The 12,313-nt window shown below is 43.6% G+C and overlaps 1 protein-coding gene across 3 annotated transcripts in view; it reads left to right on the top strand.

Moving 5' to 3' along the window:
• The window catches only part of LOC147107057 (leucine-rich repeat-containing protein 4C-like), a 1,510,012-nt gene extending 1,498,098 nt beyond the window's left edge, over positions 1 to 11,914 (top strand). For all 3 annotated transcript variants that reach the window (XM_086008085.1, XM_086008083.1, XM_086008086.1), the window contains one exon: positions 9,549 to 11,914. In XM_086008085.1, coding sequence (XP_085864211.1) covers positions 9,599 to 11,515 — 1,917 coding nt within the window. In that variant the 5' untranslated portion in view covers positions 9,549 to 9,598 and the 3' untranslated portion in view covers positions 11,516 to 11,914. The remainder of the gene's footprint in view (positions 1 to 9,548) is intronic.
• Positions 11,915 to 12,313: the final 399 nt, after the last annotated feature.

The following is a 12,313-nucleotide window of genomic DNA, read 5'->3' as shown; positions in this document are numbered from 1 at the left end:
TCAGCAGTTTTATTTTACCACTCATTTAGGGTTCTTCCTTATTGCCAAGTTGAAAATTGGACAGAGGGCAGGATTTGTGGGAAGACCCAAGGACAGGGATTGGGGTGTGGGGAGCGGAAATCAAAGATTATATTAAGATATAAATGTATTTCAACTATTGGTCGTCTTAATGTTAATGTTTTTTAAACTTGTTCTCGGGATGTGGGTGACACTGGCAATGACACATTTATTGCCCCGTCCCTAGCTGCTCCGAGAAGGTGACGTGGAGCTTTCCTCTTGAAACGCTGCAATGTTTGTGCTGCTGGCGCGCCCACAAAGGTGTTAGGTAGCGAAGTCTAGGATTTTGACACTGATCTGGGGGTACATTAATTTTAATGGGGTCTCTCTCTCACTTTCGTTTCAATGATGATTTCCCAGTTCCTGTCTTTTTGCTAGATGTGTTTAGATGCAGTGAGTCTGACTCCTTCTTATTCTTCAGTATATTTGTATTATATTTTGTATTAGCTTCTGTATACATTCCTCTGTTTCCCTGTTATACTGTAAGATACTTACTTGAACTCTTTCTCTTGTATTTTTATAATTGGGACGAGCTGCTCCTTTCCTTGCTAATGGCTCTGAACTTTATTTCAAAGCTCTGGCGATTTTGCAGCTGCTGGAATAATTTGAATCAGTCTGGTTTTAAAATGTTACTGTAACGCTGACAATACGAGACAAATAAAATGACCAAAAATAGCAGACACAAGCAACTGGCAGCATTTATTTTGAAGGAGTATGTTAAATTTAAGGTTGCAAAGCAATATATTTTAAGCAATTGTCTTCCAGAAAACCAGACATTTGCTGCTCAGTTTACATTAAAATTAAAAGTGGTTGTCTGGCCAAAACCAGACTGGGGACAGCTCTACTCTAATTCTTTTGTACAATTCTCTTCTGATTATGTAAACTGAGATTGTACTTGTTGAACATGTGGAATTATACATGTCACTTAGGAACAGATCTGTTCAAAGCTTAAACCTTCTATCAATCTGGAGCTGGAGTGAGGTGAGTGCTGCAAAATGCAAGCCAACAGTTCAGTTGATTTTATGTGGCAATCATGATGCACGTCACTGTTCTATAAAGCAAGTAGACAACTTAACGTAGTCTTCATCAGTGAATAGCCTGCTGCCATTCCATGTCAAGGAACATACCTGAATAATGGCAACTTGTGTGAGGTGCTGGAGAGCACCCAGTGCCTGTGGAACTACATAGAATTTACAACACAGAAACAGGCCATTCAACCCAACTGATCTGTGCTGGTGTTTATGCTCCGGATGAGCGTCCTCCCATTCTACTTTATTTAACCCTATCTGCATCTCCTATTCCTTTCTCCCTCATGTACTTATCTAGCTTCCCCTTAAAAGTATCTATGCTATTCACCACAACTACTGCATCCAGTAGTGAGTTCCACAGTCTCTGGGTAAAGAAGTTTCTCCTGAATTCTGTATTGGATTTATTAGTGACTATTGATGTAAGAAAAAGGAGTCTTACCATCAAGTAACTTTAAAGTAAGCTTTAAGTAACTTATAAACACACTATATACAAGAGAGGTCTTTACCATGCCTCTGGTAGAAGCCTCTTACAATACTGAACAGTCCAGTATTTATACCAGTCCAACAGGAAGTGACATATGACAGGAAGTGAGGTATGTACACAGTTCATAGTTCATAGTTCACAGTTCACAGGAAGTGATGACATAACTTCCCGGAAGTTATTATTATTATCACATTCTTCCCTCCTGCAGGATTAGGAGGCTGTGGTCTACCTTTTGTTCCGCAGCCGCCGAACGAGGAAGAGTCGCACCCGTTTGGATTCCCGTCGTAGAGGGTCGCTGGTCCGCTTACATGCGGTTGGCCATTGGTCAGAGTCGGTGTGGCCTGGATTGCCCTGTGAAGGGTCGGGAAGATCATGGCTTCGTGTACGAGCCCCAATAGGTTCAAAGTCGGACTGCCTCTGTTCAGAGGGAGGTGCAGAGCTGGTCTGTGGCGGATCAGTACTTTCATGCGCGGTACTGGGAGGGTCGCAACTTTGAGTACGGGGTTCTACCGGCACCAAGCTAGTTGGTGTCCGATCAGGATCCTGGAGAGGGGTACCCGATAGGTCCCAAGAGTTTCCTGGTGAAATGCCATCACCCGATGTCCCACTAGGTCCTGGTGGGCAGGGAGCCAGATCCCGTAATGATACGGTAGATTCTCGGCCGTCGGAATATCGTATGTTTGCATAGGTGGGGTTGGCATCGGTTAGTTCGACCTCGTCTACGAGAGGGTCATTTTTAGACGTCCGAACGTATCTTCGGAGTAATACAGGTCCAGGAGTAGTTAGCCATGACGGGAGTGATGTCCCATGAGATGAGCGACGCTGGAATCATAAGAACCGCTCATGAGGTGTAGTACTTGTGGCTGTAGAAAGCAGGGACCGTATAGAGTGCAATGCATCCGGAAGCACTGTTTCCCATTGCTGGTCTGGTAGGCCCCGAGATCTTAAAGCGAGATGTACGGAATTCCAGATGATACCGTTATACCTCTCTACCTGCCCATTTCCGATGGGATGGTATGGTGTTGTTTTGCTTGTAGCAATTCCCCGTTCTGAGAGGTAGTCCTTGAGTTCCCTTGACATAAAGGATGGACCCCGATCTGAGTGAATATAAGCCGGCATGCCACAGAGAGAAAATACCTGCTCAAGGCAGCAGATTACTGTGGGCGCCAGCATATTGGAGCAGGGGAAGGCAAACGGAAAACGTGAATATTCATCGATCATGGTGAGCAAATATGTGTTCCGAGTTGAAGAGGGCACTGGGCCCTTAAAATCGATGCTAAGTCGTTGCATCGGTTGGGTTGCATGTATGAGTATACCATCTGAGGGGCGGAAGAACTGAGGTTTTAATTCCGCACAAAGCCGGCATTCGGAGCATATTTTCTTTACATCTCCAGTGGAAAAAGGGCGATTCTGTGATCGTACGAAATGTAGCATGCGCGTAATGCCAGGATGACACAATCCATTGTGGACATCCATGAGAGTAGAGGATGACATAGTGGAGCAGAATGCCCGTGTGAGGGTGTCCGGGGCCACATTCTCCTTGCCAGGCCGATAGAGAATGGTATAACCAAAAGAGGCCAGTTCCATCCTCCAAAGCTGTATTTTATTATTCTTAATTTTGGTTCGTTTTTGATTATCGAGCATGAAGGCGACTGATCGTTGGTCCGTGATCAATGTAAAGTGCTGGCGAGCTAGAAAATGGTTCCACTTCCGTACTGCCTCTATGATGGCTGTGGCTTCTTTCTCAACTGGAGGATAATGTAGCTCGGCACCTTGTAAGGTCCTGGACATAAATGCTACAGGACGACCTTCCTGACTCAGAGTAGCCGAGATCGCCACCTCCGAGGCATCACATTCAACCACGAAAGGGAGATTCTCATCGATGGAGTGAAGAGCCGCTTTCTCCAACTGTTTTTTGAGAAGGTTAAAGGCTGCAACAGCCGCTGTTCCCAGTGGAAATGATCTAGCATGCAGCAAGGGTTGGATTTTGTCCGAAAAATGAGGAATCCATTTAGCGTAGTATGCAAACAGACCGAGAGCCCAACGTAAAGAAGACGGATTCTTAGGTGACGGGAGCCCTTGGAGCGGGCGAAGTCTTTCTGGGTCTGGCTTAATGATACCATTGCCTACGTAGTAGCCAAGGATGTTGATGGTTGGTTGCGACTCAACAGATTTGGATTCATTCAGGGTCAAATTACGGCGATGGAGGGCATCCCGAAATTTTTGGAGGTTGGCGTCGTGTTCCTGTTGATCATGACCTGCAATGGTAATGTTATCAAGATAGGGAAAAGTGTCCCTTAGGTTTTCCTGCTTAACCAGGCCATCCATTGCCCGTTGGAAGACAGCCACTCCATTAGTAACCCCGAATGGGAGGCGACGAAATTGGTACTGCCGTCCATTAGCCTCAAAGGCCGTGTACTGCTTATCTGAGACCTTCAAGGGTACCTGATGATAGGCACTTTTTAAATCGTAAGTTGAGAACACTTTGTATTCGGCCAGTTTATTAACCATATCATCAATGCATGGCAATGGGTAGGCGTCCAAGTCGGTATATTGACTGATGGTTTGCGAATAATCAATGCATAGTCGCTGTTTGTGAGGTTTTAGAGGGTTCTTGACAATGACGACTTGAGCCCGCCAGGGCGACGAACATGGTTCGATGATATCCTCTGCTAGAAGTCGAGAGATTTCAGCCGCAATAAAAGATTGGTCTTCCTGATTAAAGCGCCGCGATTTCGTTATTATTGGTTTGCATCGAGGCGGAATACTGGCAAATAATGAGGGTTCATCAAGTGAAGCTGCTGACAATGCACAAAACGGTAATTTAGACGGTATATTAGAAATAGTAAGTCCGGGTTTGGATCCACCGAACTCAATGGTGAGTCTCTTATGCTGTTTTTGGAAGTCCAGCCCTAAGAGGAGATCACTACATAAGTCCTTGAGCACCGAAAGTCGGGTGGAGGGATACATACGACCATGAAGTGTCATATCAACAACACAAAAGCCGGAGATTCTGGTATTAAGTGATGACTGAGCCATCGCAATTGCCTGGTCCGATGGGAAGACATGTAGTTTCAATTTCGCAACAATCTGTTCCTTAATAAAACTATCAGTACTTCCTGAGTCCATTAAGGCATCTAAGGTATGCCCTTTAATTGAAACCTTTGTGGCTGCATGAGACAGGTTCTGTGGGCAAGCAGCTGTAATTGGTGTCGTTGCACAGAGAGTGGCTAAAACTCTCGGTGTGCTTCTTCGGGAGAGAGCTCGAGAGGAAGCTTGATAGGTCCTAGCTGGAGCATCTTGATAGGCCCTAATTGGGGCAGTTCGGTAGGCCTTAGCTGGATTGGCCCTCGTAGAGGCCCTTGATAGGCAAACTTTAGCAAAGTGTCCTTTTTTTTTGCAATAACTGCAGATTGCATTGCGAGCAGGGCAGGTTTTCCTAGGGTGAAAAGCATCTCCACAAAAGCATTCCTTCCTAGATTGCCAAGAGGCTGCTAAAGTGGGGTCATCCTCCTCTTCTTCATCAGAATTATCAGAATTAGATTCCCTCATGATAGGGTTCACCTGAGACCGCTTGAATTGTCTGGTTGCAGTTACAGCAGCAGATCGAGATCTGGGCAGCTGATAGAGGTCTGCATTTCTCTTTGCCAAATCCAGAGAACAAGCTAGGTCAAAAGCTTTTTGTAGCTCAAGTGTTTTACTTTCTAGTAGACGCTGGCGTATAAATGGAGAGGCAATCCCGCAGATGAAAGCATCACGAATCATTTCTTCGCGGTACAGCTCAGCTGAGGCTGCCTGAAAGTTACAATCTATGCTGAGCCTGCGAAGTTCTTGCAGGAATTCGTTAATTGATTCCCCTGGCCCTTGTTGGGCTGTGGCCAGTAGATGTCTAGCATAGACCTCATTTGGGGTCTTGGCATACAGTTTCTTAAGTGCCCGAATCACCTCATCGTAATTATCCCATTCATCAACATATTCAAACACTTTTGGGGTCACATAGTTGATAAGTATCCTCAATCTAGTAAGAGCATCCGCTTTACATTCATCCAGAAAATTCTCAAAAGTACGGTACCAATGCTTCCATACCCTGCCAGCTGCTGGTGTATTCGGGTCCAAGTCCAGACGAATAGGTCTAAGGATTCTCTCCATGATGGGTGGTTCCCTGGATCCTTAACTCCGAGTTTGTCCGAAGGTCTAGTATTTGTGAGTGTAAATATTAAGTTACTTAAATTGATGTAAGAAAAAGGAGTCTTACCATCAAGTAACTTTAAAGTAAGCTTTAAGTAACTTATAAACACACTATATACAAGAGAGGTCTTTACCATGCCTCTGGTAAAAGCCTCTTACAATACTGAACAGTCCAGTATTTATACCAGTCCAACAGGAAGTGACATATGACAGGAAGTGCGGTATGTACACAGTTCATAGTTCATAGTTCACAGTTCACAGGAAGTGATGACATAACTTCCCGGAAGTTATTATTATTATCACAACTATCTTGTATTTATTGCCCCTAGTTTTGGACTCCGCCACAAGTGGTAACATCTTCTCTGCATCTAACATTATAAATCATGTCAACAAGGGGTTAAATCCTTCAAAAAGGCTGGGGAGAAAATTGGCAAGAATTTTTTTTTTCAACTCCAGGAGGGCACGGACTGGAATAATTCAATATAGGTCATATAATAGTCAGTTTTGGCAATCTTTGCTGCTGCAAGTGTCTGATGTGCTTTTTGGTAGATCCGATATTAGGCAGCCCTGTCATGCAACCAAGTGGGCTAGAACCCACCATAACGAGCCAAAAAAGCACATTTACAGTTCTGGCTTCATTCAGCTTCAGATCTTTGGAAAGTGTTTGTTGCAAGAACAGTTAATCTGGAAAGCACCCAGCTGTAGTGACACAGTTAAGTATTGGGGCACACAAAATTGCAAACACTGAAGGGAGAAAGGGAATGTGTCGTGAAGTGAAACAAGACCTGGAGTTGTTTCATAGAATTCCACCAAGTGGGTCAGATGGAGCATAAGACATACAGGTTTAGGAGATAGAAAAGAATAAATCAATCACTTCATGTAAAGCTTGCCAATTATATATATTTTAAATTTCAGCTCTATGATTTAGGATCTTTTCTTCTTAGGCAGACCCTCGGAACCGAGGATGAATTGCTTCCACATTAAAAATGAGCTCGCAGGTGACTGATTAGTCCAATGTGGGACCTACAGTCTTTGTCATAGGTAGGGCAGACGGTGGTTGAAGGGGCGGGTGGGTGGGGTGCATGGGTTGACATGCGCTCCTTGCGCTGCCTGCGCTTGGCTTCCGCTTGCTCCCGGCGAAGAGACTCGAGGTGTTCGGCGCCTTCTTGGATGCTTCACCTCCACTTTGTGCGGTCTTGGGCCAGGGATTCCCAGGTGTCGGTGGGGATGTTACACTTTTTCAAGGAGGCTTTGAGGGTGTCCTTGAAGCATTTCCTCTGCCCACCTGGGGCTCTCTTGCCGTGCCGGAGTTCCGAGTAGAGCGCTTGTTTTGGGAGCCTCCTATCGGGCATGCGGACAATGTGACCCGTCCATCGGAGCTGATCGAGCGTGGTCAAAGCTTCAATGCTGGGGATGTTGGCCTGAGCAAGAACACTGACGTTGGTGCGCCTATCCTGCCAATGGATTTGCAGGATCTTGCGGAGGCAGCGTTGGTGGTACCTCTCCAGTGCTTTGAGGTGCCTGCTGTACATGGTCCATGTCTCTGAAGCATACAGCAGGGCGGGTATCACTGCTGCTCTGTAGACCATGGGCTTAGTGCCGGGTTTGAGGTCCTGGTCTTCAAACACTCTCTTCCTCAGGCGACCGAAGGCTGCACTGGCACACTGAAGGCGGTGTTGGACTTCGCCGTCGACGTCTGCCCTTGTTGACAGTAGGCTCCCGAGGTATGGAAAGTGGTGCATGTTGTCCAAGGCCTTGTCATGGATTTTGATAATTGGGGGGCAGTACTGTGTGGCGGGGGCAGGTTGGTAGAGAACCTTTGTCTTACGGATGTTTAGAGTAAGGCCCATGCTCTCATACGCTTTGGGGAAGTTGTTGACAATGGTTTGGAATTCGACCTCCGAGTGAGCGCAGACGCAAGCGTCGTCTGCATACTGTAATTCGACGACAGAGGATGGGATGACCTTGGATCTGGACTGGAGGCGACGGATGTTGAACAGTTTCCCGTTTGTTCTGTAAATTAGCTCCACTCCAGTGGGGAGCTTATTGAGGGTGAGATGGAGCATTGCAGCAAGGAAGATCGAGAAGAGCGTTGGTGCGATGACACAGCCTTGCTTGACCCTGGTTCATACATGAATTGGGTCTGTGGTGGAACCGTTGGTCAGGATCACGGCTTGCATGTCGTCATGTAACAGGCGGAGGATAGTGACAAACTTTTGAGGGCAGCCAAATTTGAGGAGGACACTCCATAATCCCCCACAGTCGACACTGTCATGATTTGAGATACAGAGTTACAAAATAACTACTTTACTTTGCTTAGTTAGCAATTATTATAAAATAAATATAAAGATATTAACAAATATCTGCTTTAAGGCTTCCATTACTCTGTGCTTCCAGTCTCTCATACGTTGTGTGATTCACAGCCAGGAAGACTCCTGTTAAGTTGCTTGGCATTAAATTGCACTCTCGGCACTAGAAGAGAGTTCCAGTGCTAAATTTTAAATGTTTTTAGAGTGCAGATGGGAGGCGCACACTTTCACCAAACATTAAAAAAGGATCTGCTGAAATTCATAAAGCTCCCAGGAGGGGTCACTGAACAATTTAAACCAGCTTGATACTGCACTGAGTTATACTGCATATACATTGTCAAGCCTAAGTGGTGTGTGAGATGGCCTCCCTAAGGTGATCTCCCAACAGAGCAAGGCTTGTCTCTAGAGTTCGGCTGTCACTCGTGTCTCTGTGAAACGAAAAAGACTTTGCACCAAGGCAAAAGTATCAGTACCACTGCACACTTATACTCAAGTGCTTGTGCTTGCTTAAGGTTGAATTGTGAATAACTTCACTTGGAATCATAGAATCATAGAAATTTATGGCACAGAAGGAGGCCGTTCAGCCCATCTGTGCCGGATTTCACTTAAATTCATAACCACCTCAAAAGAAATTATTTATTGTGAAGCTTTCTTCAGGATATAACTCAAAAACTCTGAATTTTTTTTTCTCACGAAGTAAAACATTTTGAAATCATTGTAAAACTTATACACAATTAATATATTTTTAAAAATACGGTGATCATAAGATTTGCATAATTTTTATTAATAACCAAAACTGTGTTGCATGCTAAATCTTATCTCTTTATTTTAGCTTGTAAATTGCACGGTGCAATATAATCACACACATTGTATCAGATTCCTTTAAGTGGTATTCTCACAAATGTATTTATTTGCAATGGGTTAATGTCTCTTTTAAAATGACAGGAATTTGATACGAATGCAGAAAGTGTTTGTGCAATAATTTTGCACAGTGTCATTTCCAGTCTTAAAGGTATTGCATTATTTAGTTGCAGTTTAAAAACTTAGAATATAGCCAATATACCCTGAAATGGTATGACTGTAGTCGTTATATGATTGAAACTATTATGAGCATGTCAGAAAAGAAAAATGTTCGGGGTCACTTCTGGGGATGATCATTGCCTGCTGGGAGTGAGAACTACCCTAATTATGTTTTTGAAACTGAGATATAAAATTAAAGAATAGACAGAACATTTTGTTTTTTTGCAGTTTCAAAGCCTTGTTTGTGTATCTATGGCAGTATAGTGTGGTTCAAATGTTAGTTGGAGCTGGCCTTAAGGCAGCTCAGTATGTTCCATCAATGGGAAATAATGCAGGAATATTGTGAAAGCACTGAGCAGGGAAAGAATTGAGCAGGAAAAGCGCCATGAGATGAGGTTACAAAATGGTTTAGTGATACGCTGGTTCAGAGTACTAATTTCTCTTTTTTTCCTTTTTTTTCAGATTACAGTAATAAATTGAGCTCAAGAAAACAAACATCCAATAAATTATGAATGTTGAACAAGATGACATTGCATCCACAGCAGATGATGATAGGTCCAAAGTTTAACAGGGCCATACTCGACCCCTTATTTGTGCTGCTGTTGGCTCTACAACTTCTCGTGGTGGCCGGTTTGGTCAGAGCTCAGACCTGCCCTTCTGTGTGCTCCTGTAGTAACCAGTTTAGCAAAGTGATCTGTACACGACGGAACTTGAGGGAAGTGCCAGATAGTATCTCCATCAACACACGCTACCTGAACCTGCAAGAAAACGGGATCCAAGTCATCAAAGCTGACAGCTTCAAGCATTTAAGGCACCTAGAGATCCTACAGTTAAGTAAGAACCACATCCGACAGATTGAGGTTGGGGCTTTCAATGGCCTGACAAATCTCAACACCCTGGAGCTGTTTGACAACCGCCTTTCCACCATTCCTAGTGGAGCTTTTGAGTACCTATCCAAACTGAAGGAACTGTGGTTGAGGAATAATCCAATTGAAAGCATACCATCGTATGCTTTCAATCGAGTTCCTTCTCTTAGGAGATTAGATTTAGGTGAACTAAAAAGACTTGAATACATCTCTGACAGAGCCTTTGAAGGTCTGTCAAATTTAAGATATTTGAACCTCGGTATGTGTAATCTTCGAGAAATCCCAAACCTCACACCTCTGATAAAATTGGAGGAACTGGAACTATCAGGGAATCGGCTTTCACTAATCCGACCAGGCTCCTTTCAGGGTTTGACTAACCTGCAGAAACTGTGGATGATGCATGCTCAGATCCAGGTGATTGAGAGGAATGCCTTTGATGACCTTCAGTCACTAATAGAGCTAAACTTGGCACACAATAACCTGACTTTGCTGCCTCATGACCTCTTCACACCCCTTCACCATCTTGAGCGGGTCCACTTGCATCACAACCCATGGAGCTGCAATTGTGATATCTTGTGGCTGAGCTGGTGGCTGAAGGAGATTGTGCCCTCCAACACAACATGCTGTGCTCGTTGTCATGCGCCCCCTAGTTTAAAAGGGAGTTATATTGGAGAACTGGACCAGAACAAGTTCAACTGCTATGCTCCAGTAATTGTAGAGGCTCCTACAGACCTCAATCTGACTGAGGGAATGGCTGCAGAATTAAAATGTCGAGCATCAACCTCCATGACCTCAGTGAGTTGGATTACTCCAAATGGCACAATAATGACTCATGGAGCGTACAAAGTTCGGATTTCCGTGCTTAACGATGGCACGTTAAATTTTACAAATGTGACTGCCCAGGACACTGGGTTGTATACGTGTTTGGTGAGTAATTCTGCAGGGAATACGACAGCTTCAGCTACACTAAATGTGACTGCTACAGAAAACAGCACCTTCACTTATTTCACAACTGTCACAGTGGAGACTATGGAACCATCTGTGCAGGTACACACGACGGATGACAAATTTAGACCTACACCTTTTAGCGACTGGGATACCACATTTGTAACGACCTCCTTGATGCCTCGGAGCACAAAGTCAACGGAGAAACCAGTCACAGTCGCTATTACTGATGCGGGAGGAAATCTCATGCCTGGCCTGGATGAGGTGATGAAAACCACAAAGATCATTATTGGTTGCTTTGTTGCCATCACACTGATGGCAGCAGTGATGTTAATCATTTTTTACAAAATGCGCAAGCAGCATCACCACCAGAATCACCATGCTCCCACCAGGACCAGCGAGATCATCAATGATGACATCGCGGGAAGTACTGCCGTGGAGAGTCACCTGACCATGCCCGCTATAGAGCATGAGCATATGAACCACTATAACTCTTATAAAGCTCCGTTCAACCACACCACCACAGTAAACACGATAAACTCACTACACAGCTCTGTGCATGAACCATTATTGATGCGAGTGAACTCTAAGGACAATGTACAAGAGACACAAATATGAGTGGGGGAAAAAAACACACAAATTCACAAATGACAAAAAGGACAAGGCTGATTCTACTGTTTAAAAGTGTCTTTAAAGAGGTTTATTTATTAAAAAATAATTCTATTGTGATCTAAAACAGAGACAATTATGTGTATTCTAAACACTGATTTGACATACAATGCTGCGCCCATTAATTTAGTCATCACCATGTTTTTCATTGGAGATTTTGATTCTCTAAGGGACTGTTCAGATATTTTGTAAGGATTATGTTTCACATGGGGTTTTTATGGTGAATTCTAGTGGTGAGATTCAGTCTGTTTTGTCTCTTTCTGTTATTTCATGAGCTCTTACAACTGGTAATGACAGGGAATGCAGTATTAGAGGTAGATTTATATTAAATCTTTTATTTTCCATGTATCATCTTGTTCTATATTTACAAACAGAATCATTCTGTGAAGATTGCTTGTAAAAAAAAATACAAAAAAAATACACATACCCATGATCTTTTAAACAATTCTAGATCCAGAATTTGTAGTTCAAATACTAAATAAGATTATAAATAAACTATTGTTGGTTTTCAGTACCTTCAAATATCTAAATTAATGATTCTGAAGTCAGAGTTCGACAGTGTATTTGCAGTATTCTGTAACATATTAACCTAACTCTGAGGGAACCAGCAGTTTGGATTAGCTCAAATCTAATTTAATCAATAGGATAGCTGGATTATCTTTTTTTTATTTTATCAGGTTAACATGCCACAAGGTTATGGAGGTATGGCAAGTGATCATTCTAGTAATAACAGATGCTTTGGACATA

The sequence above is a fragment of the Somniosus microcephalus genome, chromosome 15 (assembly GCF_052327205.1).
Source record: "Somniosus microcephalus isolate GS21.2 chromosome 15, FLI_Smic_1.0, whole genome shotgun sequence".
NCBI lineage: Eukaryota > Metazoa > Chordata > Chondrichthyes > Squaliformes > Somniosidae > Somniosus > Somniosus microcephalus.
The sequence above is the reverse complement of the archived record's forward strand: the minus strand, read 5'-3'. Positions and strand labels throughout refer to the sequence as shown.